Source organism: Salvelinus alpinus, chromosome 10 (genome assembly GCF_045679555.1).
Source record: "Salvelinus alpinus chromosome 10, SLU_Salpinus.1, whole genome shotgun sequence".
NCBI lineage: Eukaryota > Metazoa > Chordata > Actinopteri > Salmoniformes > Salmonidae > Salvelinus > Salvelinus alpinus.
Window position 1 is genome coordinate 8,734,878 of NC_092095.1, and position 22,012 is coordinate 8,756,889.

At 49.3% G+C, this 22,012-nt stretch overlaps 1 protein-coding gene across 1 annotated transcript in view; it reads left to right on the forward strand.

The window, feature by feature from the left end:
* The first annotated feature begins 3,637 nt into the window (after window positions 1-3,637).
* The window catches only part of LOC139531427 (translocating chain-associated membrane protein 1-like 1), a 28,149-nt gene continuing 9,774 nt past the window's right edge, over window positions 3,638-22,012 (forward strand). The window contains exons 1-2 of the mRNA XM_071327876.1: window positions 3,638-3,951; window positions 11,946-12,009. Of these exons, the coding sequence (XP_071183977.1) occupies window positions 3,829-3,951; window positions 11,946-12,009 (187 nt within the window). The 5' untranslated portion in view covers window positions 3,638-3,828. The remainder of the gene's footprint in view (window positions 3,952-11,945; window positions 12,010-22,012) is intronic.

The window sequence follows — 22,012 nt, forward strand, 5'->3', positions numbered from 1 at the left end:
ACCTGATGAAGAAACTGCTCTCCATCCCTCTTAGTCACACTGTCTTCTACCTCTTCTGTCTCTGTCTGCCCCACACTAACATAACATAGTAGGTGTAAAAGAAACACAGACTGGACAAGTAGGCATGCAATGGATTATGGTCGTTGTAGTTAATGACCATGTTTTCAGCACTAAACTATGTAGAATATTGGCCTATTGAAAACTACAACTCCCTACTACATTGCACAGTTCAGGCTGGATCTGATTTATCTCTAGAGAAACTACATCTCCCTACTACATTGCACAGTTCAGACTTGATCTGATTTATCTCTAGAGAAACTACAACTCCCTACTACATTGCACAGTTCAGGCTGGATCTGATTTATCTCTAGAGAAACTACATCTCCCTACTACATTGCACAGTTCAGACTTGATCTGATTTATCTCTAGAGAAACTACAACTCCCTACTACATTGCACAGTTCAGACTTGATCTGATTTATCTCTATAGAAACTACAGCTCCCTACTACATTGCACAGTTCAGGCTGGATTTGATGTATCTCTAGAGAAACTACATCTCCCTACTACATCGTAGTGCGATGTGGCATTGAGCTCATAGAACAATTATAATAAAATGGAATTCAAATCATTTAAAAACTTAAAAGTAACCAAAATGTTGGTTAATCGCTCAGCACTATCAAGACCATACTGCAGTTTTCACCATTCTGCCACTCAAATGCCGCAGCAGTTATATTGTCTGTTGGTCTGTTTGTCGGTCTGGTCAGTGTCTGTCTGTGTCAGTCTGTTTGTCCGTCTGTCTGTCTGTCGATCTGTCTGGCCTGTGTGTCTGTCTGTGTCTGTTTGTCAGGTCTGTCCGTCTGTCTGGTCTGTCCGTCTGTCTGGTCTGTCTGTCAGTCTGGTCTGTGTCTGTCTTTCTGGCCTGTATGCCTGTCTGTCTGTCTGTCTGTCTGTCTATCGTTCTGTCTATCTGTCCATCTGCTGTCTGTCTTTCTGTTCTCTCTGTCAGTGTCTGTCTAGTCTGTTTGTCTGTCCACCTGTCTGTCGTTCTGTCTGGCCTGTGTGTCTGTCAATCTGGTTGGTGTCTGTTTGTGTCTGTCTGTCTCTGGTCTGTGTGTGTGTCTGTCTGTCTGTGTTTGTCTGTCTTTCTGTTCTGTCTGTCAGTGTCTGTTCGTCTGTCCGTCTGTCTGTCGTTCTGTCTGGCCTGTGTGTCTGTCTCTGTCTGGTCCGTCCGTCTGTCTCGTCATCTGTCTGTCTGTCTCTGGTCTGTCTCTCTTAACACAGTTCATTTCTGAGATATTATTCTCCGAGGATCTGACCCTAATTAGTTTGAAGGAAATTAAAGAGCAAACCTAAAGTATTGCACAACTCAACGGCACTACTTTATTTAAATGTGGGATGTTCTAATCTACTCAAACGTACCTTTTTCTGGGTCACACAGAAGACTCAGTTCAGTATCACGTACTAGAACCACACGTTCTAGGTCCATTTATATGGAAACAGTCAGGTAGAAAACAGGATATATAAAAGAGCCAGATATATCCATTCTAAAAATAAATTAAAAAACAAAATGGTTTCTCTCACCCAAAATACACTTGTACAGAGATAGTAAAGCACGAAGTAACTCTGGACGTTCAGGGATAAAAACTCAAAGAGTTGGTCGTCCCTGAGGAAACTGATCAAAGCTATGGTTTCTAGCTTGTCACAACCTTGTCAATTGGACTTGCTCAACTCCTCCATCCTCTCTCTCTCTCGTCTCCTTTTGAAAAAGGTCAAAGGTAACCGAGGAGAGACCGCGAGGAAAGGGAAAGTGGACCAAAAAAATGAGCTTGCGAGAAAAGAGACTCATTCACTCGCGGGTCGTGAGGCTAATTAGGTTTACAGGATCCCATGATAAATGTGTTAAGGTTATAACATTCAGTTAGTTGTTCCAGACGTTTTATAGATAAATGATAAGTAGCATATTGTTTCCTGGTATCCAATTGGTAGTTTCAGTCTTGTCTCATCGCTGTAACTCCCGTACGGACTCGGGAGAGGCGAATGGCCGAGAGCCGTGCGTCCTCCGAAACACAACCCAACCAAGCCGGCACTGCTTCTTGACACAATGCCCACTTATCCCGGAAGCCAGCTGCACCAATGTGTCGGAGGAAACACCGTACACCTGGCGACAGGGTCAGCGTGTACTGCACCCGGCCCACCACAGGAGTCGCTAGTGCGCGATGGGACAAGGACATCCCTGCCGGCCAAACCCTCCCCTAACCCGGACGACGCTAGGCCAATTGTGTGTCGCCCCATGGGCCTCCCGGTCGCAGCCTGCGACAGAGCCTGGACTCGAACCCAGAATCTCTAGTGGCACAGCTAACCCTTAGACCACTGAGCCACTCGGGAGGCCCTAACATATTGTTTTTAAGCAGGTAAAAAAAAAATCTCCACTTCTGACAGAACAAAAGCTGATTCAAAGTGGGTAACGAATTGACATCTCCTCGACCACTTATCGGTTTCCCGGGCACGGAGGAAAGAAGACACACTGTTGCCCTAGACTATTGTAGGCTTATGTTGTATTTAGAATTGCAGAACATAATAAGGAAAGCCTTTACATGGATAGTCCCAAGTACATGGTTTGTAGATGTTCAATAACTCAACATTTAAACTAACTGTCTATTAAACATAACATTAACTAAATCAAAAATCAAAACTAAACCCTGACCTAAACCCTTATCCTAAATCTAAACTGAAATTAAATGTTTAATCCAAGTATGCAGTTGGGGTGTGAGTAAACCCTATGAACCGTACTGTGAAGCAAGTTGCAGATGTATCCTTCCTGAAAAAACATTCTTCCCTGTAAGGTTTTAAGCGGTGACATTTGATTGGCTGCGTGTCGACTACAATTCCGACGCTGTTTTTTTTTTTTTTTACTGTTTTCGAAAGGTCAATAATCGTCGCTCGTGAAACGTTTTTTTGAAACATATGCAACAAAAAACAATCTTTCAAATAGAAAAATATACACTTCCTGTAGCAGTTTAGCACAGATCCATACTCTGTGTCTGCCTTCAGTTGACAAAGTACACTTCCTCCCCAGCTAGCTTACGCGCACAGGAGTTCGAACACGCTAGATAGCTAATTAGCATAGGTGACTGTCTCTGTCTTCAGTAAACAAGAGCTGTAACATGGGTTATATGGCCGTATGGGAACACTAACCCTATAAAGGTGTGTAGTAATTTAACCTTTTAATATGAAAGATATCTTCCTTATGTTTTCAACAACAAAAAGTTACGTTCAGAACTGGCGTTGGGGCTCTTGACAAAACTCCCCATGGCCATAAGATCATTAAAAGGCACTAAAAGCTATGTTGAGTATATGAACGGTATGGGCTAGTATTCATCATGCTCCCTCGATATGCACGCAAATAACATGCATTGGTTGTCTTTTTATCACTTATCCAGGAAATCCTGTTATCGGTTTCGATTTAATATCTCTGATCCTGGCGATCTTAAAAATGGTTTCGATTGACTATCACCTGCCGGGGTTGTGTAGAGGAAGGCACGTAAAACCAACGGTCTCTGCACTCCAGACGTGTAGGGGGCGGTAAAACCGCTCCTCTCTACCGGCGACGCGCGTCGCCTGGGATCCTCCCACACGAAGAAGAGCAACTCGCTAGTCATTTGCTGGACAGTGTTTGAGTGTGAGAGAGGAGCAGGAGGAAGAATTGCTTGCGTTAAGAGCTGACGAAGACGGACAGATAACAATACCGAATACTTGGTCATATCTATTCACTCTCTGCTTTTGAGTTGCGCCAGTCGCTAAAAGTCCCCTTATTGGAAGTCGACCAAAATGGGGCTCCGCAAAAAGACCAACAAGAACCCGCCGGTGTTGAGCCACGAGTTTATCATCCAGAACCATGCAGATATTGTTTCCTGTGTTGCTATGGTGTTCCTCCTCGGGTTGATGTTTGAGGTAAGGCTAGTCCACATGTTCGAGGGGTCTGGGGTGCAATAAGAGCTAAGCTTTCCAAATAATGAGACTTGTAAAGCTACAATGTGTCAACTCAACTGGAGAGATGATGATGATGCTGCTGCTGAACCGTCACGTCAGCCTCTTGAAAGTGGACATGGCTGCTCAAGTCTTCTGTGCCACTTCCTCTAGTGACTAACCCGTCGTTTCTCTGCGTTGTAGTGTCTCTATTGTAGTGTATTTGAGTTGAAAAGGCGTGTAGTGGCCTAATGTTATTATAGCTGTAAAACTGACCACCCTTTCCACATGGTTGCTTTATGGTTCCACTTCTAGTCTAGGAGCCACTTGTAAATTTAGAATAATTTGGTATACCTCGCGTTGCAATCTTTGTGGTACCAACTGCAACGCTAAATAGATTCTGAGACTGTAACATTTAAGCGGCTAACGTTACAATGTTGCAGTTTCGCTATATACAACATTGTGCAAGAAAGACAGTCCAGCATGGATACTTTTACTAGTGTTCTGCCAGCAGCACAAATAACGACGTCACGTTGGTCTGGTAATGAGAGGACCTTCAAAATAAAAGCCCACCTTTCAAAACATTGAAGTTCAAAAGATATTGAATTTTAATCGATGGACACTTTTTTTTTATTGTGCCATCAAGAGGCAATTGGTAATTTATAAAAACAAATATGTTTAAAAAAAATGTTATCCGACTAATATTGAAAGGATATGTTGGCAGTGATATGAGAATAATGGCTTGTAGACAGAACTTTTCTAACTGTCCCTGCTAAACTGGGATGTAAAATATTCAGTACTTTACTAACCAAATGTGTAGTTTGAGTACAAAAAAGGCAGTGAAAACAGACCATCACTTCAACAGAGGCTTCAAAACAGCGATATGTGTGACAAAATCTTTTGTAAAGAAAATGCAACCTGATAATTTCTTTGCCAATGATCTTCTCCGCATTCACATTTAAAAAAAAAAAATGTTCTCATAAAAAACACGATGCAAATAAAGAATACATCCCCCAAGTCTAGGAAAGTTTACAAACCGAACAAATCTTATTGGAATGATGAGTTAAGGGATCTATGGTCTGTAATGCGCAAGGCTGAGTACTTATTTCTACAGTGTAAAGATGGGAATACAAGAGAACATTTTGTAGGAAGGAATTCAAGAAAAACCCCCAGCATGTGTTTGATAAAAGACGGCGCCTATTTAAACAGAGATATCAGACAGGGCTGTTATTACACCTTGAGGAGATACAGACAAGAAATCCTCAACTGTTTTGGAGCCAAATAAACAAGTTAGGACCCAAACGACGTAAGGAAATTCCAATGGAAGAGCAGGGGGGGGCTGAAATCTGATTTACACAGGTACTTAAGGAGTTTGCTAGTTTGTTCTCAGGTAACGAAAATGTGGCATATTTTGAGGAAGAATTTTATAAAGACATATGTTCCCTGAGAACTAAAATGGAGCCCTCTTTTATATATGTATCCTGTACTTAAATGAGGAGCTGTCTGTGGCAGAAGTTAAGGTGATTGACGCTGTGAAAAAATGGGAAAGCGTGTAGCATTTATGAGCTGCCTAATGAAGTTTTAAAATCCCCTAAATGTATTGAAGTTCCATATGATTGTCTCCAAATGTGTTTTTGAGTACAGTATACTGCCATCCACTTGGTATGAGTCTATAGTGAATGAGTACAGTATACTGCCATCCACTTGGTATGAGTCTATAGTGAATGAGTACAGTATACCGCCATCCACTTGGTATGAGTCTATAGTGAATGAGTACAGTATACTGCCATCCACTTGGTATGAGTCTATAGTGAATGAGTACAGTATACTGCCATCCACTTGGTATGAGTCTATAGTGAATGAGTACAGTATACTGCCATCCACTTGGTATGAGTCTATAGTGAATGAGTACAGTATACTGCCATCCACTTGGTATGAGTCTATGGTGAATGAGTACAGTATACTGCCATCCACTTGGTATGAGTCTATAGTGAATGAGTACAGTATATATCTATAAATTATTACCAGACTAAAACACAGATAATGACTTGGTGTAAAAGATGGAGACTCGTGATCAACCAGACTAAAACACAGATAATGACTTGGTGTAAAAGATGGAGACTCATGATCAACTAGACTAAAACACAGATAATGACTTGGTGTAAAAGATGGAGACTCATGATCAACCAGACTAAAACACAGATAATGACTTGGTGTAAAAGATGGAGACTCATGATTAACCAGACTAAAACACAGATAATGTCTTTTAGAAAACCAGGTACTAAGAGAAGTGTTTTTCAGTTTTGGTGAAGACATTCTTGAGTTTACAAGCATTTATAAACATTTGTGTCTTTTTATTGAACATATGATATACCCTGGTATTATGTGGCTGAGGAGACAGACCACCAGACATACCCTGACATTATGAGGCTGAGTGATGAGGAGACCGACCACCAGATAAACCCTGGAATGATGTGGCTGAGTGAAGAGGAGACAGACCACCAGATAAACCCTGGAATGATGTGGCTGAGCGAAGAGGAGACAGACCACCAGATATACCCTGGAATGATGTGGCTGAGTGAAGAGGAGACAGACCACCAGATATACCCTGGAATGATGTGGCTGAGTGAAGAGGAGACAGACCACCAGATATACCCTGGAATGATGTGGCTGAGTGAAGAGGAGACAGACCACCAGATATACCCTGGAATGATGTGGCTGAGTGAAGAGGAGACAGACCACCAGATATACCCTGGAATGATGTGGCTGAGTGAAGAGGAGACAGACCACCAGATATACCCTGGAATGATGTGGCTGAGTGAAGAGGAGACAGACCACCAGATATACCCTGGAATGATGTGGCTGAGTGAAGAGGAGACAGACCACCAGATATACCCTGGCATTATGAGGCTGAGTGATGAGGAGAAATACCTATAATTAAATTATAATAATATTTAGCTTCTATGTGGTAAATGGTATTGTGTGTAGGCTTGTCTACCACATGAATTAGTGTTTCATTTTTCTGTATTTATATGTACACTGCTCAAAAAAATAAAGGGAACACTTAAACAACACAATGTAACTCCAAGTCTATCACACTTCTGTGAAATCAAACTGTCCACTTAGGAAGCAACACTGATTGACAATAAATTTCACATGCTGTTGTGCAAATGGAATAGACAAAAGGTGGAAATTATAGGCAATTAGCAAGACACCCCCAATAAAGGAGTGGTTCTGCAGGTGGTGACCACAGACCCCTTCTCAGTTCCTATGCTTCCTGGCTGATGTTTTGGTCACTTTTGAATGCTGGCGGTGCTTTCACTCTAGTGGTAGCATGAGACGGAGTCTACAACCGACAAGTGGCTCAGCTAGTGCAGCTCATCCAGGATGGCACATCAATGCGAGCTGTGGCAAGAAGGTTTGCTGTGTCTGTCAGCGTAGTGTCCAGACCATGGAGGCGCTACCAGGAGACAGGCCAGTACATCAGGAGACGTGGAGGAGGCCGTAGGAGGGCAACAACCCAGCAGCAGGACCGCTACCTCCGCCTTTGTGCAAGGAGGAGCACTGCCAGAGCCCTGCAAAATGACCTCCAGCAGGCCACAAATGTGCATGTGTCTGCTCAAACGGTCAGAAACAGACTCCATGAGGGTGGTATGAGGGCCCGACGTCCACAGGTGGGGGTTGTGCTTACAGCCCAACACCGTGCAGGACGTTTGGCATTTGCCAGAGAACACCAAGATTGGCAAATTCGCCACTGGCGCCCTGTGCTCTTCACAGATGAAAGCAGGTTCACACTGAGCACATGAGCACATGTGACAGACGTGACAGAGTCTGGAGACGCCGTGGAGAACGTTCTGCTGCCTGCAACATCCTCCAGCATGACCGGTTTGGCGGTGGGTCAGTCATGGTGTGGGGTGGCATTTCTTTGTGGGGCCGCACAGCCCTCCATGTGCTCGCCAGAGGTAGCCTGACTGCCATTAGGTACCGAGATGAGATCCTCAGACCATATGCTGACACATGCACATTTGTGGCCTGCTGGAGGTCATTTTGCAGGGCTCTGGCAGTGCTCCTCCTTGCACAAAGGCGGAGGTAGCGGTCCTGCTGCTGGGTTGTTGCCCTCCTACGGCCTCCTCCACGTCTCCTGATGTACTGGCCTGTCTCCTGGTAGCGCCTCCATGGTCTGGACACTACGCTGACAGACACAGCAAACCTTCTTGCCACAGCTCGCATTGATGTGCCATCCTGGATGAGCTGCACTAGCTGAGCCACTTGTCGGTTGTAGACTCCGTCTCATGCTACCACTAGAGTGAAAGCACCGCCAGCATTCAAAAGTGACCAAAACATCAGCCAGGAAGCATAGGAACTGAGAAGGGGTCTGTGGTCACCACCTGCAGAACCACTCCTTTATTGGGGGTGTCTTGCTAATTGCCTATAATTTCCACCTTTTGTCTATTCCATTTGCACAACAGCATGTGAAATTTATTGTCAATCAGTGTTGCTTCCTAAGTGGACAGTTTGATTTCACAGAAGTGTGATTGACTTGGAGTTACATTGTGTTGTTTAAGTGTTCCCTTTTATTTTTTTGAGCAGTGTATATTATTTTACTGCTCTAGGGATATAATTATTGTTTGGATAACCTTATTTACTTTTATGTATAGATTTTTTTCCTGACATTTTTTCACTCTTTATGTGATGCAGAAAACACCGGATGAAGAACTGTCACTGAATTTCCACAGTGAATTATTGTCATGTTTGTTTGTGTCAATTAGTCCCATAAGGGATGTGGTGCCAATTAGTGTTTTGACACTAAAATAAAATGTAATTCATTCATAAAATGTAATTGTCAGGGTAAAAGACTAATAGTTGACCCAAGTCATATTTCAGGTTAAAAAACAAATCTGTATCCCATGTACGGTCTATTAGCATATTGCTATGGAGGGGTTGGAGAACAAAGTGCTGCTGGACGTGAACAATGCAGTCCCCTTCCAAAACTGCACATATTTGCTTAGTAGAGACCCTACTGAGTACTTCTCCGCCTCACTTTAGCTGAGACGGGTACAAAAGCTCTCTCTCCACAAGTCAATATACAGTCTATTACATTGCAGTGGGTGGAGTCACCTACACGCTGTGTTAAACCTGTGTTAAACCTGTGTTAAAGCTAGCACAAGATACACATTTAAGTTTAGCAGACTATTGAGTAATTCATATAACATATTTGTATATTTTTTTTAAAGTATATTTATTTAAATATAGCCTAGACAATAGCTTTCAACATAACAATATTTGTGTAAACTTTCAAAAATGTTGGTATGAAAACTGAAATTATCCATTCATTTTTTTCAAAGGTGGTATAGATGCTGTGAAACGGTTGTACTGAACTAGTCTGCAATTTTTTAAAAATGTTTTCCCGATATTCCCAAAGTTTAGCATATCTTTACAAAGGGACTCTTGTTTTGAAGGGAAAAAAATCCTAGCTCGTCCTGCCAGCATAACATCCTGCTGCTAGGAGAACGGGGATGATTCTTCCTATGCGCCGATCAAGTGTTACGTGGCAGTCACTGGGCGACTGTGAGCGCTGTCATCGTTTGTGGGTAACCCCCCCCCCCTTATTCAAAAAACTAAAGTTATATTCTGTAAAAGTCCCAAGAATCGCAATTCATTTTACAAAGTCAACAGCTTACGTTTTAAAACAATTAGTGTTTAAAAAAATGTTTTGTTGGTTTACACAGAATTATTATTTTTTTGCTTCATGATTACTAGGGTGAATTCAGAAAAAGTGGAACTGGGACAGCTTAATATTTTATGCCGTTTTTATTTCTTGGTCTAACAAGAGAGAACCAAACCTATTGTTACTAAGCCCATGCAGAGAAACCTCATGATGGAAAAACACATCGATGTATTGACATGGAGGAGGGCAGAGCACGCTTCTAACGGGGAGCTCAGATCAGTGACGTAGCTTTATTTTCTGTTTTGATGTTAAGGTTATAAAACTGTCATAAATAACGCACTGGGTAGAATTGTGACGTAAATGTACATACTAAGTATTAGTGCATCGAAATATATATATTTTTAAAGTTGCCAAAATTATTTTTACGTTTTGTAATTCGTTTCTGTTGTCCTGCTTATCCAACCATAGCTAGGAGAGTCTTATAGGTTTGTCCCATAGAGGAACGAGATCCAGTTTACATTAGGGATCTGCTGTACTGGGGGTTAGGCAGGGCTGTACTGGGGGTTAGGCAGGGCTGTACTGGGGGTTAGGCACGGCTGTACTGGGGGTTAGGCACGGCTGTATTGGGGGTTAGGCAGGGCTGTACTGGGGGTTAGGCAGGGCTGTACTGGGGGTTAGGCACGGCTGTACTGGGGGTTAGGCACGGCGGTACTGGGGGTTAGGCTGGGCTGTACTGGGGGTTAGGCTGGGCTGTACTGGGGGTTAGGCTGGGCTGTACTGGGGGTTAGGCTGGGCTGTACTGGGGGTTAGGCTGGGCTGTACTGGGGGTTAGGCACGGCTGTACTGGGGGTTAGGCTGGGCTGTACTGGGGGTTAGGCTGGGCTGTACTGGGGGTTAGGCTGGGCTGTACTGGGGGTTAGGCTGGGCTGTACCGGGGGTTAGGCACGGCGGTACCGGGGGTTAGGCACGGCGGTACCGGGGGTTAGGCACGGCGGTACCGGGGGTTAGGCACGGCGGTACCGGGGGTTAGGCTGGGCTGTACCGGGGGTTAGGCTGGGCTGTACCGGGGGTTAGGCTGGGCTGTACCGGGGGTTAGGTAGGGCTGTACCGGGGGTTAGGCACGGCGGTACCGGGGGTTAGGCTGGGCTGTACCGGGGGTTAGGCACGGCGGTACCGGGGTTTAGGCTGGGCTGTACTGGGGGTTAGGTAGGGCTGTACTGGGGGTTAGGCAGGGCTGTACTGGGGGTTAGGCTGGGCTGTACTGGGGGTTAGGTAGGGCTGTACTGGGGGTTAGGCTGGGCTGTACTGGGGGTTAGGCTGGGCTCTGGTTCTTGTAGAACTGTTACCCTGCACCAAGCAGAACTATAGTAAGGTGAATTTAGAAAAATATTTTTTCAGTCTTCTTTAAACTCTTCAGTCATCTTTCCAACATATCAGACCAACACATGATACATTTCTGAAGTCCTCAAGATGTTTCCTGAATCACACAACATTGACTTGGCATTGGGGTGGAATTATGACGATCCCAGTTGACCAAATACAAACTGAAAATAGGCTTTTAGCTCAGTCTACAAAAATTGGGGTTGTCATGCCTTCTGTGAATATGATATCAACATTTTGTCCATTTTGTGTGATTTAGGAAACATCTTTAGGATTTTAGAAAATGTGTCGTGTTGGGCTAATATGTTGGCTAAATGTCTGAGGAGGCGAAAGAAGATTTGAAATGCAGAAAGTGTCCCACTTCATCCAAATTAACTTTACATGATGCATCCCTTTTTTACAAACATTTAGTTGACTAGACGCATCATGGGAGTTTGAGTTCTTGTGCCTTGATGTGATGTCGTCACATTGACGATGTGACGATACTTTATTACAGAACTGAGTTCTGCAGTGAAAATGTGTAGTTGTGAATCGATCTTGCCATATTGGTAACGTTTTCTGTCCTCAAGAAGAGTTCATATGACGACACACACATGTTTTGAAATCCAAATCCCCTATCGTCCATTCAGTCTCACCTGTTGGATTGAATGATTCCAACAACATGTCAGATAGAAACAGGAGTGTGCAAACCAATCTACAATACCCCCTGGTTTATTTAAGCAGGCTACACCACGGTAGGTGACCCACAGAAAGGGACAGTTAATGAGAATCATCTTGTGGTTTGCTTTTAGGTATCGACTCCGTTAGAAGCCCCTGGAAGCCTGGCTCTGGCCAGAAGTAGTGTACTATGTAGGGAATAGGGTGTCATTTGGGACCTAATCCTGTGTTTCATGTCTAACCAATCCCCTCCCTTGGCCCCTCTGTGATGCAGGTCACCTCGAAGGTTGCAGTGCTGTTCATCACTGTCCAATACAACGTTACCATCTCTGCAAATGGTGAGTTTAACTTTTATATTGTTCCCCATATTAACTTGTATCCATCTTTTTTTTTTTTTTTTTACTTGGTCAAATGTATGCTCCGGTTATATCGACTTCATCTTTTGCTTTCATAACTTTTTTTTTCGTGACATTTTATATTGAATGAATGACAAAGCAAAAAAAATCCTCGTGACATCCTCATTTCTTACCCACCTTTTCTTCAGTGTGTCTGGAACTAATTTGCCTGTTATCCTGTCAGTGTAGAAACTTTAACCAGGCAGCCTAAAACTAGAATCGACTTGTAGTTCTAGAATCAGAAGGATTCTCCTGTGGAGTTACAGAATAGAACTCTACTCAAATGGCCTTCCACTTCTAGAACACTATTTCTACTTCTAGAACACTTTTTCCACTTCTAGAACACTTATTCCACTTCTAGAACACTTATTCCACTTCTAGAACACTTTTTCCACTTCTAGAACACTCTTTTTTTTAATTTCCAGAGCTCTTTTCACCCCCTGTGACGCTACATTTAGTCTTCTTGATTTATAATGTTCTCCTGTTAGGTTGTCCTGGAAGAATTGGGGCTAGGGTTTAATACAGGCTATGGCATCACAGTCTCGGCTGTGTCCCAAATGGCTCCCTATTCCATATGTGGTGCTCTGCTTTTGACCAGGGCCTATTGGGTAGTGTGCTGTATAGGGAATAAGTTGAATGTTTTTCTACAAACTCCTCCTGTAACACTCATTCTTTAACAGTGGAGCACCTAACTCATTTATTCTAGTCATTCTACTTCCTGTACTACTTAAACCTAGAAGTTCTACTTCCTGTACTACTTAAACCTAGCAGTTCTACTTCCTGTACTACTTTGCCTTATTTAAAGTCGTGTACGAGGCGCACGAACACATCGAATGTGTTTCGTGATGTCGGATTGTATTTGAAGAGCAGATATTCTTGGCAGGCTGCTTCCCAAATGGCACCCTATTTCTGGCACGGTGCACTACTTTTGATCAGAGCTCTATGGACCCTGGTCTAAAGTAGTGCACTACATAGGGAATAGGGTGCTATAGGGCTCTGGTCTAGGATAGGATAAAGTAATCCTCCTAACCCCCCCCCTCCCCCTTAAAAGAGTTAGATGCACTATTGTAAAGTGGTTGTTCCACTGGATATCATAAGGTGAATGCACCAATTTGTAAGTCGCTCTGGATAAGAGCGTCTGCTAAATGACTTAAATGGTCTAAAGTAGTGCACTACATAGGGAATAGGGTGCCATAGGGCTCTGGTCTAAAGTAGTGCACTACATAGGGAATAGGGTGCCATTTGGGACATTATATATTGAGTTTACGGTGCTCATAAGCCCTCTGTCATTCATTAACAGTCTGGTGTTGTTTTCAGCTAAATTACTTGAGTAGCAGGTCAGGCAGGTATTTCCTAGTCAAGTTGACTTTTCAGCTTGAGTAAACCTTTTTCCCTCTTTTCATATACAGCATGCTATGTGGTTGTAAACCCTTCTTAAAGCATCCATGAAGGCCTTTTGTAAAGGCTTTGTGAAACCTTAATAAATGCTACATGTATGTTTGTCTGAAGGGAGACCTTGGTCTGGTCTGGTGGTTATAGTGCCGGCTCCTACAGTGGGACCTTGGTGTGGTCTGGGGGTTATAGGGCCGGCTCCTACAGTGGGACCTTGGTGTGGTCTGGTGGTTATAGGGCCAGCTCCTACAGTGGGACCTTGGTGTGGTCTGGTGGTTATAGGGCCGGCTCCTACAGTGGGACCTTGGTGTGGTCTGGTGGTTATAGGGCCGGCTCCTACAGTGGGACCTTGGTGTGGTCTGGTGGTTATAGGGCCGGCTCCTACAGTGGGACCTTGGTGTGGTTATAGGGCCGGCTCCTACAGTGGGACCTTGGTCTGGTGGTTATAGGGCCAGCTCCTACAGTGGGACCTTGGTGTGGTCTGGTGGTTAAAGGGCCGGCTCCTACAGTGGGACCTTGGTGTAGTCTGGTGGTTATAGGGCCAGCTCCTACAGTGGGACCTTGGTCTGGGGGTTATAGGGCCAGCTCCTACAGTGGGACCTTGGTGTGGTCTGGGGGTTATAGTGCCGGCTCCTACAGTGGGACCTTGGTGTGGTCTGGGGGTTATAGTGCCGGCTCCTACAGTGGGACCTTGGTGTGGTTATAGGGCCAGCTCCTACAGTGGGACCTTGGTCTGGTCTGGTGGTTATAGGGCCGGCTCCTACAGTGGGACCTTGGTGTGGTCTGGGGGTTATAGGGCCGGCTCCTAAAGTGGGACCTTGGTGTGGTCTGGTGGTTATAGGGCCGGCTCCTACAGTGGGACCTTGGTGTGGTCTGGTGGTTATAGGGCCAGCTCCTACAGTGGGACCTTGGTGTAGTCTGGTGGTTATAGGGCCGACTCCTACAGTGGGACCTTGGTCTGGTGGTTATAGGGCCGGCTCCTACAGTGGGACCTTGGTGTGGTCTGGTGGTTATAGTGCCGGCTCCTACAGTGGGACCTTGGTGTGGTCTGGGGGTTATAGGGCCGGCTCCTACAGTGGGACCTTGGTGTGGTCTGGTGGTTATAGGGCCGGCTCTTACAGTGGGACCTTGGTGTGGTCTGGTGGTTATAGGGCCGGCTCCTACAGTGGGACCTTGGTGTGGTTATAGGGCCGGCTCCTACAGTGGGACCTTGGTCTGGTGGTTATAGGGCCAGCTCCTACAGTGGGACCTTGGTGTGGTCTGGTGGTTAAAGGGCCGGCTCCTACAGTGGGACCTTGGTGTAGTCTGGTGGTTATAGGGCCAGCTCCTACAGTGGGACCTTGGTCTGGGGGTTATAGGGCCAGCTCCTACAGTGGGACCTTGGTGTGGTCTGGGGGTTATAGTGCAGGCTCCTACAGTGGGACCTTGGTGTGGTTATAGGGCCAGCTCCTACAGTGGGACCTTGGTCTGGTCTGGTGGTTATAGGGCCGGCTCCTACAGTGGGACCTTGGTGTGGTCTGGGGGTTATAGTGCCGGCTCCTACAGTGGGACCTTGGTGTGGTTATAGGGCCAGCTCCTACAGTGGGACCTTGGTCTGGTCTGGTGGTTATAGGGCCGGCTCCTACAGTGGGACCTTGGTGTGGTCTGGGGGTTATAGGGCCGGCTCCTACAGTGGGACCTTGGTGTGGTCTGGTGGTTATAGGGCCGGCTCCTACAGTGGGACCTTGGTGTGGTCTGGTGGTTATAGGGCCAGCTCCTACAGTGGGACCTTGGTGTAGTCTGGTGGTTATAGGGCCGACTCCTACAGTGGGACCTTGGTCTGGTGGTTATAGGGCCGGCTCCTACAGTGGGACCTTGGTGTGGTTATAGTGCCGGCTCCTACAGTGGGACCTTGGTCTGGTCTGGTGGTTATAGGGCCAGTTCCTACAGTGGGACCTTGGTGTGGTCTGGTGGTTATAGGGCCAGCTCCTACAGTGGGACCTTGGTGTGGTCTGGTGGTTAAAGGGCCGGCTCCTACAGTGGGACCTTGGTGTAGTCTGGTGGTTATAGGGCCAGCTCCTACAGTGGGACCTTGGTCTGGGGGTTATAGGGCCAGCTCCTACAGTGGGACCTTGGTCTGGTCTGGTGGTTATAGGGCCGGCTCCTACAGTGGGACCTTGGTGTGGTCTGGGGGTTATAGGGCCGGCTCCTACAGTGGGACCTTGGTGTGGTCTGGTGGTTATAGGGCCGGCTCCTACAGTGGGACCTTGGTGTGGTCTGGTGGTTATAGGGCCAGCTCCTACAGTGGGACCTTGGTGTAGTCTGGTGGTTATAGGGCCGGCTCCTACAGTGGGACCTTGGTCTGGTGGTTATAGGGCCGGCTCCTACAGTGGGACCTTGGTCTGGGGGTTATAGGGCCGGCTCCTACAGTGGGACCTTGGTCTGGTGGTTATAGGGCCAGTTCCTACAGTGGGACCTTGGTCTGGTGGTTATAGGGCCAGCTCCTACAGTGGGACCTTGGTGTGGTCTGGTGGTTAAAGGGCCAGCTCCTACAGTGGGACCTTGGTGTGGTCTGGTGGTTATAGGGCCGGCTCCTACAGTGGGACCTTGGTGTGGTCTGGGGGTTATAGGGCCGGCTCCTACAGTGGGACCTTGGTGTGGTCTGGTGGTTATAGGGCCGGCTCCTACAGTGGGACCTTGGTCTGGGGGTTATAGGGCCGGCTCCTACAGTGGGACCTTGGTCTGGTGGTTATAGGGCCAGCTCCTACAGTGGGACCTTGGTGTGGTCTGGTGGTTAAAGGGCCAGCTCCTACAGTGGGACCTTGGTGTGGTCTGGTGGTTATAGGGCCAGCTCCTACAGTGGGACCTTGGTGTGGTCTGGGGGTTATAGGGCCGGCTCCTACAGTGGGACCTTGGTGTGGTCTGGGGGTTATAGGGCCAGCTCCTACAGTGGGACCTTGGTGTGGTCTGGGGGTTATAGGGCCAGCTCCTACAGTGGGACCTTGGTGTGGTCTGGGGGTTATAGGGCCAGCTCCTACAGTGGGACCTTGGTGTGGTCTGGTGGTTATAGTGCCGGCTCCTACAGTGGGACCTTGGTGTGGTCTGGGGGTTATAGTGCCAGCTCCTACAGTGGTACCTTGGTGTGGTTATAGTGCCGGCTCCTACAGTGGGACCTTGGTGTGGTTATAGGGCCGGCTCCTACAGTGGGACCTTGGTGTGGTCTGGTGGTTAAAGGGCCGGCTCCTACAGAGGGACCTTGGTGTGGTCTGGTGGTTATAGTGCCGGCTCCTACAGTGGGACCTTGGTGTGGTCTGGTGGTTATAGGGCCGGCTCCTACAGTGGGACCTTGGTGTGGTCTGGGGGTTATAGTGCCGGCTCCTACAGTGGGACCTTGGTGTGGTCTGGGGGTTATAGTCCCGGTCCTACAGTGAGACCTTGGTGTGGTCTGGTGGTTATAGGGCCGGCTCCTACAGTGGGACCTTGGTGTGGTCTGGGGGTTATAGGGCCGGCTCCTACAGTGGGACCTTGGTGTGGTCTGGGGGTTATAGGGCCGGCTCCTACAGTGGGACCTTGGTGTGGTCTGGGGGTTATAGGGCCGGCTCCTACAGTGGGACCTTGGTGTGGTCTGGTGGTTATAGGGCCGGCTCCTACAGTGGGACCTTGGTGTGGTTATAGGGCCGGCTCCTACAGTGGGACCTTGGTCTGGTGGTTATAGGGCCGGCTCCTACAGTGGGACCTTGGTGTGGTCTGGTGGTTATAGTGCCGGCTCCTACAGTGGGACCTTGGTCTGGTCTGGTGGTTATAGGGCCAGTTCCTACAGTGGGACCTTGGTCTGGTGGTTATAGGGCCAGCTCCTACAGTGGGACCTTGGTGTGGTCTGGTGGTTAAAGGGCCAGCTCCTACAGTGGGACCTTGGTGTGGTCTGGTGGTTATAGGGCCTGCTCCTACAGTGGGACCTTGGTGTGGTCTGGGGGTTATAGGGCCGGCTCCTACAGTGGGACCTTGGTGTGGTCTGGTGGTTATAGGGCCGGCTCCTAAAGTGGGACCTTGGTCTGGGGGTTATAGGGCCGGCTCCTACAGTGGGACCTTGGTCTGGTGGTTATAGGGCCAGTTCCTACAGTGGGACCTTGGTCTGGTGGTTATAGGGCCAGCTCCTACAGTGGGACCTTGGTGTGGTCTGGTGGTTAAAGGGCCAGCTCCTACAGTGGGACCTTGGTGTGGTCTGGTGGTTATAGGGCCGGCTCCTACAGTGGGACCTTGGTGTGGTCTGGGGGTTATAGGGCCGGCTCCTACAGTGGGACCTTGGTGTGGTCTGGTGGTTATAGGGTCGGCTCCTACAGTGGGACCTTGGTCTGGGGGTTATAGGGCCGGCTCCTACAGTGGGACCTTGGTCTGGTGGTTATAGGGCCAGCTCCTACAGTGGGACCTTGGTGTGGTCTGGTGGTTAAAGGGCCAGCTCCTACAGTGGGACCTTGGTGTGGTCTGGTGGTTATAGGGCCAGCTCCTACAGTGGGACCTTGGTGTGGTCTGGGGGTTATAGGGCCGGCTCCTACAGTGGGACCTTGGTGTGGTCTGGGGGTTATAGGGCCAGCTCCTACAGTGGGACCTTGGTGTGGTCTGGGGGTTATAGGGCCAGCTCCTACAGTGGGACCTTGGTGTGGTCTGGGGGTTATAGGGCCAGCTCCTACAGTGGGACCTTGGTGTGGTCTGGTGGTTATAGTGCCGGCTCCTACAGTGGGACCTTGGTGTGGTCTGGGGGTTATAGTGCCAGCTCCTACAGTGGGACCTTTGTGTGGTTATAGTGCCGGCTCCTACAGTGGGACCTTGGTGTGGTTATAGGGCCGGCTCCTACAGTGGGACCTTGGTGTGGTCTGGTGGTTAAAGGGCCGGCTCCTACAGAGGGACCTTGGTGTGGTCTGGTGGTTATAGTGCCGGCTCCTACAGTGGGACCTTGGTGTGGTCTGGTGGTTATAGGGCCGGCTCCTACAGTGGGACCTTGGTGTGGTCTGGGGGTTATAGGGCCGGCTCCTACAGTGGGACCTTGGTGTGGTCTGGTGGTTATAGGGCCGGCTCCTACAGTGGGACCTTGGTGTGGTTATAGGGCCGGCTCCTACAGTGGGACCTTGGTCTGGTGGTTATAGGGCCAGCTCTTACAGTGGGACCTTGGTGTGGTCTGGTGGTTAAAGGGCCGGCTCCTACAGTGGGACCTTGGTGTAGTCTGGTGGTTATAGGGCCAGCTCCTACAGTGGGACCTTGGTCTGGGGGTTATAGGGCCAGCTCCTACAGTGGGACCTTGGTGTGGTCTGGGGGTTATAGTGCCGGCTCCTACAGTGGGACCTTGGTGTGGTTATAGGGCCAGCTCCTACAGTGGGACCTTGGTCTGGTCTGGTGGTTATAGGGCCGGCTCCTACAGTGGGACCTTGGTGTGGTCTGGGGGTTATAGTGCCGGCTCCTACAGTGGGACCTTGGTGTGGTTATAGGGCCAGCTCCTACAGTGGGACCTTGGTCTGGTCTGGTGGTTATAGGGCCGGCTCCTACAGTGGGACCTTGGTGTGGTCTGGGGGTTATAGGGCCGGCTCCTAAAGTGGGACCTTGGTGTGGTCTGGTGGTTATAGGGCCGGCTCCTACAGTGGGACATTGGTGTGGTCTGGTGGTTATAGGGCCAGCTCCTACAGTGGGACCTTGGTGTAGTCTGGTGGTTATAGGGCCGACTCCTACAGTGGGACCTTGGTCTGGTGGTTATAGGGCCGGCTCCTACAGTGGGACCTTGGTGTGGTCTGGTGGTTATAGTGCCGGCTCCTACAGTGGGACCTTGGTGTGGTCTGGGGGTTATAGGGCCGGCTCCTACAGTGGGACCTTGGTGTGGTCTGGTGGTTATAGGGCCGGCTCCTACAGTGGGACCTTGGTGTGGTCTGGTGGTTATAGGGCCGGCTCCTACAGTGGGACCTTGGTGTGGTTATAGGGCCGGCTCCTACAGTGGGACCTTGGTCTGGTGGTTATAGGGCCAGCTCCTACAGTGGGACCTTGGTGTGGTCTGGTGGTTAAAGGGCCGGCTCCTACAGTGGGACCTTGGTGTAGTCTGGTGGTTATAGGGCCAGCTCCTACAGTGGGACCTTGGTCTGGGGGTTATAGGGCCAGCTCCTACAGTGGGACCTTGGTGTGGTCTGGGGGTTATAGTGCAGGCTCCTACAGTGGGACCTTGGTGTGGTTATAGGGCCAGCTCCTACAGTGGGACCTTGGTCTGGTCTGGTGGTTATAGGGCCAGCTCCTACAGTGGGACCTTGGTGTGGTCTGGGGGTTATAGTGCCGGCTCCTACAGTGGGACCTTGGTGTGGTTATAGGGCCAGCTCCTACAGTGGGACCTTGGTCTGGTCTGGTGGTTATAGGGCCGGCTCCTACAGTGGGACCTTGGTGTGGTCTGGGGATTATAGGGCCGGCTCCTACAGTGGGACCTTGGTGTGGTCTGGTGGTTATAGGGCCGGCTCCTACAGTGGGACCTTGGTGTGGTCTGGTGGTTATAGGGCCAGCTCCTACAGTGGGACCTTGGTGTAGTCTGGTGGTTATAGGGCCGACTCCTACAGTGGGACCTTGGTCTGGTGGTTATAGGGCCGGCTCCTACAGTGGGACCTTGGTGTGGTTATAGTGCCGGCTCCTACAGTGGGACCTTGGTCTGGTCTGGTGGTTATAGGGCCAGTTCCTACAGTGGGACCTTGGTGTGGTCTGGTGGTTATAGGGCCAGCTCCTACAGTGGGACCTTGGTGTGGTCTGGTGGTTAAAGGGCCGGCTCCTACAGTGGGACCTTGGTGTAGTCTGGTGGTTATAGGGCCAGCTCCTACAGTGGGACCTTGGTCTGGGGGTTATAGGGCCAGCTCCTACAGTGGGACCTTGGTCTGGTCTGGTGGTTATAGGGCCGGCTCCTACAGTGGGACCTTGGTGTGGTCTGGGGGTTATAGGGCCGGCTCCTACAGTGGGACCTTGGTGTGGTCTGGTGGTTATAGGGCCGGCTCCTACAGTGGGACCTTGGTGTGGTCTGGTGGTTATAGGGCCAGCTCCTACAGTGGGACCTTGGTGTAGTCTGGTGGTTATAGGGCCGGCTCCTACAGTGGGACCTTGGTCTGGTGGTTATAGGGCCGGCTCCTACAGTGGGACCTTGGTGTGGTCTGGTGGTTATAGTGCCGGCTCCTACAGTGGGACCTTGGTCTGGTCTGGTGGTTATAGGGCCAGTTCCTACAGTGGGACCTTGGTCTGGTGGTTATAGGGCCAGCTCCTACAGTGGGACCTTGGTGTGGTCTGGTGGTTAAAGGGCCAGCTCCTACAGTGGGACCTTGGTGTGGTCTGGTGGTTATAGGGCCTGCTCCTACAGTGGGACCTTGGTGTGGTCTGGGGGTTATAGGGCCGGCTCCTACAGTGGGACCTTGGTGTGGTCTGGTGGTTATAGGGCCGGCTCCTACAGTGGGACCTTGGTCTGGGGGTTATAGGGCCGGCTCCTACAGTGGGACCTTGGTCTGGTGGTTATAGGGCCAGTTCCTACAGTGGGACCTTGGTCTGGTGGTTATAGGGCCAGCTCCTACAGTGGGACCTTGGTGTGGTCTGGTGGTTAAAGGGCCAGCTCCTACAGTGGGACCTTGGTGTGGTCTGGTGGTTATAGGGCCGGCTCCTACAGTGGGACCTTGGTGTGGTCTGGGGGTTATAGGGCCGGCTCCTACAGTGGGACCTTGGTGTGGTCTGGTGGTTATAGGGCCGGCTCCTACAGTGGGACCTTGGTCTGGGGGTTATAGGGCCGGCTCCTACAGTGGGACCTTGGTCTGGTGGTTATAGGGCCAGCTCCTACAGTGGGACCTTGGTGTGGTCTGGTGGTTAAAGGGCCAGCTCCTACAGTGGGACCTTGGTGTGGTCTGGTGGTTATAGGGCCAGCTCCTACAGTGGGACCTTGGTGTGGTCTGGGGGTTATAGGGCCGGCTCCTACAGTGGGACCTTGGTGTGGTCTGGGGGTTATAGGGCCAGCTCCTACAGTGGGACCTTGGTGTGGTCTGGGGGTTATAGGGCCAGCTCCTACAGTGGGACCTTGGTGTGGTCTGGGGGTTATAGGGCCAGCTCCTACAGTGGGACCTTGGTGTGGTCTGGTGGTTATAGTGCCGGCTCCTACAGTGGGACCTTGGTGTGGTCTGGGGGTTATAGTGCCAGCTCCTACAGTGGGACCTTGGTGTGGTTATAGTGCCGGCTCCTACAGTGGGACCTTGGTGTGGTTATAGGGCCGGCTCCTACAGTGGGACCTTGGTGTGGTCTGGTGGTTAAAGGGCCGGCTCCTACAGAGGGACCTTGGTGTGGTCTGGTGGTTATAGTGCCGGCTCCTACAGTGGGACCTTGGTGTGGTCTGGTGGTTATAGGGCCGGCTCCTACAGTGGGACCTTGGTGTGGTCTGGGGGTTATAGTGCCGGCTCCTACAGTGGGACCTTGGTGTGGTCTGGGGGTTATAGTCCCGGTCCTACAGTGAGACCTTGGTGTGGTCTGGTGGTTATAGGGCCGGCTCCTACAGTGGGACCTTGGTGTGGTCTGGGGGTTATAGGGCCGGCTC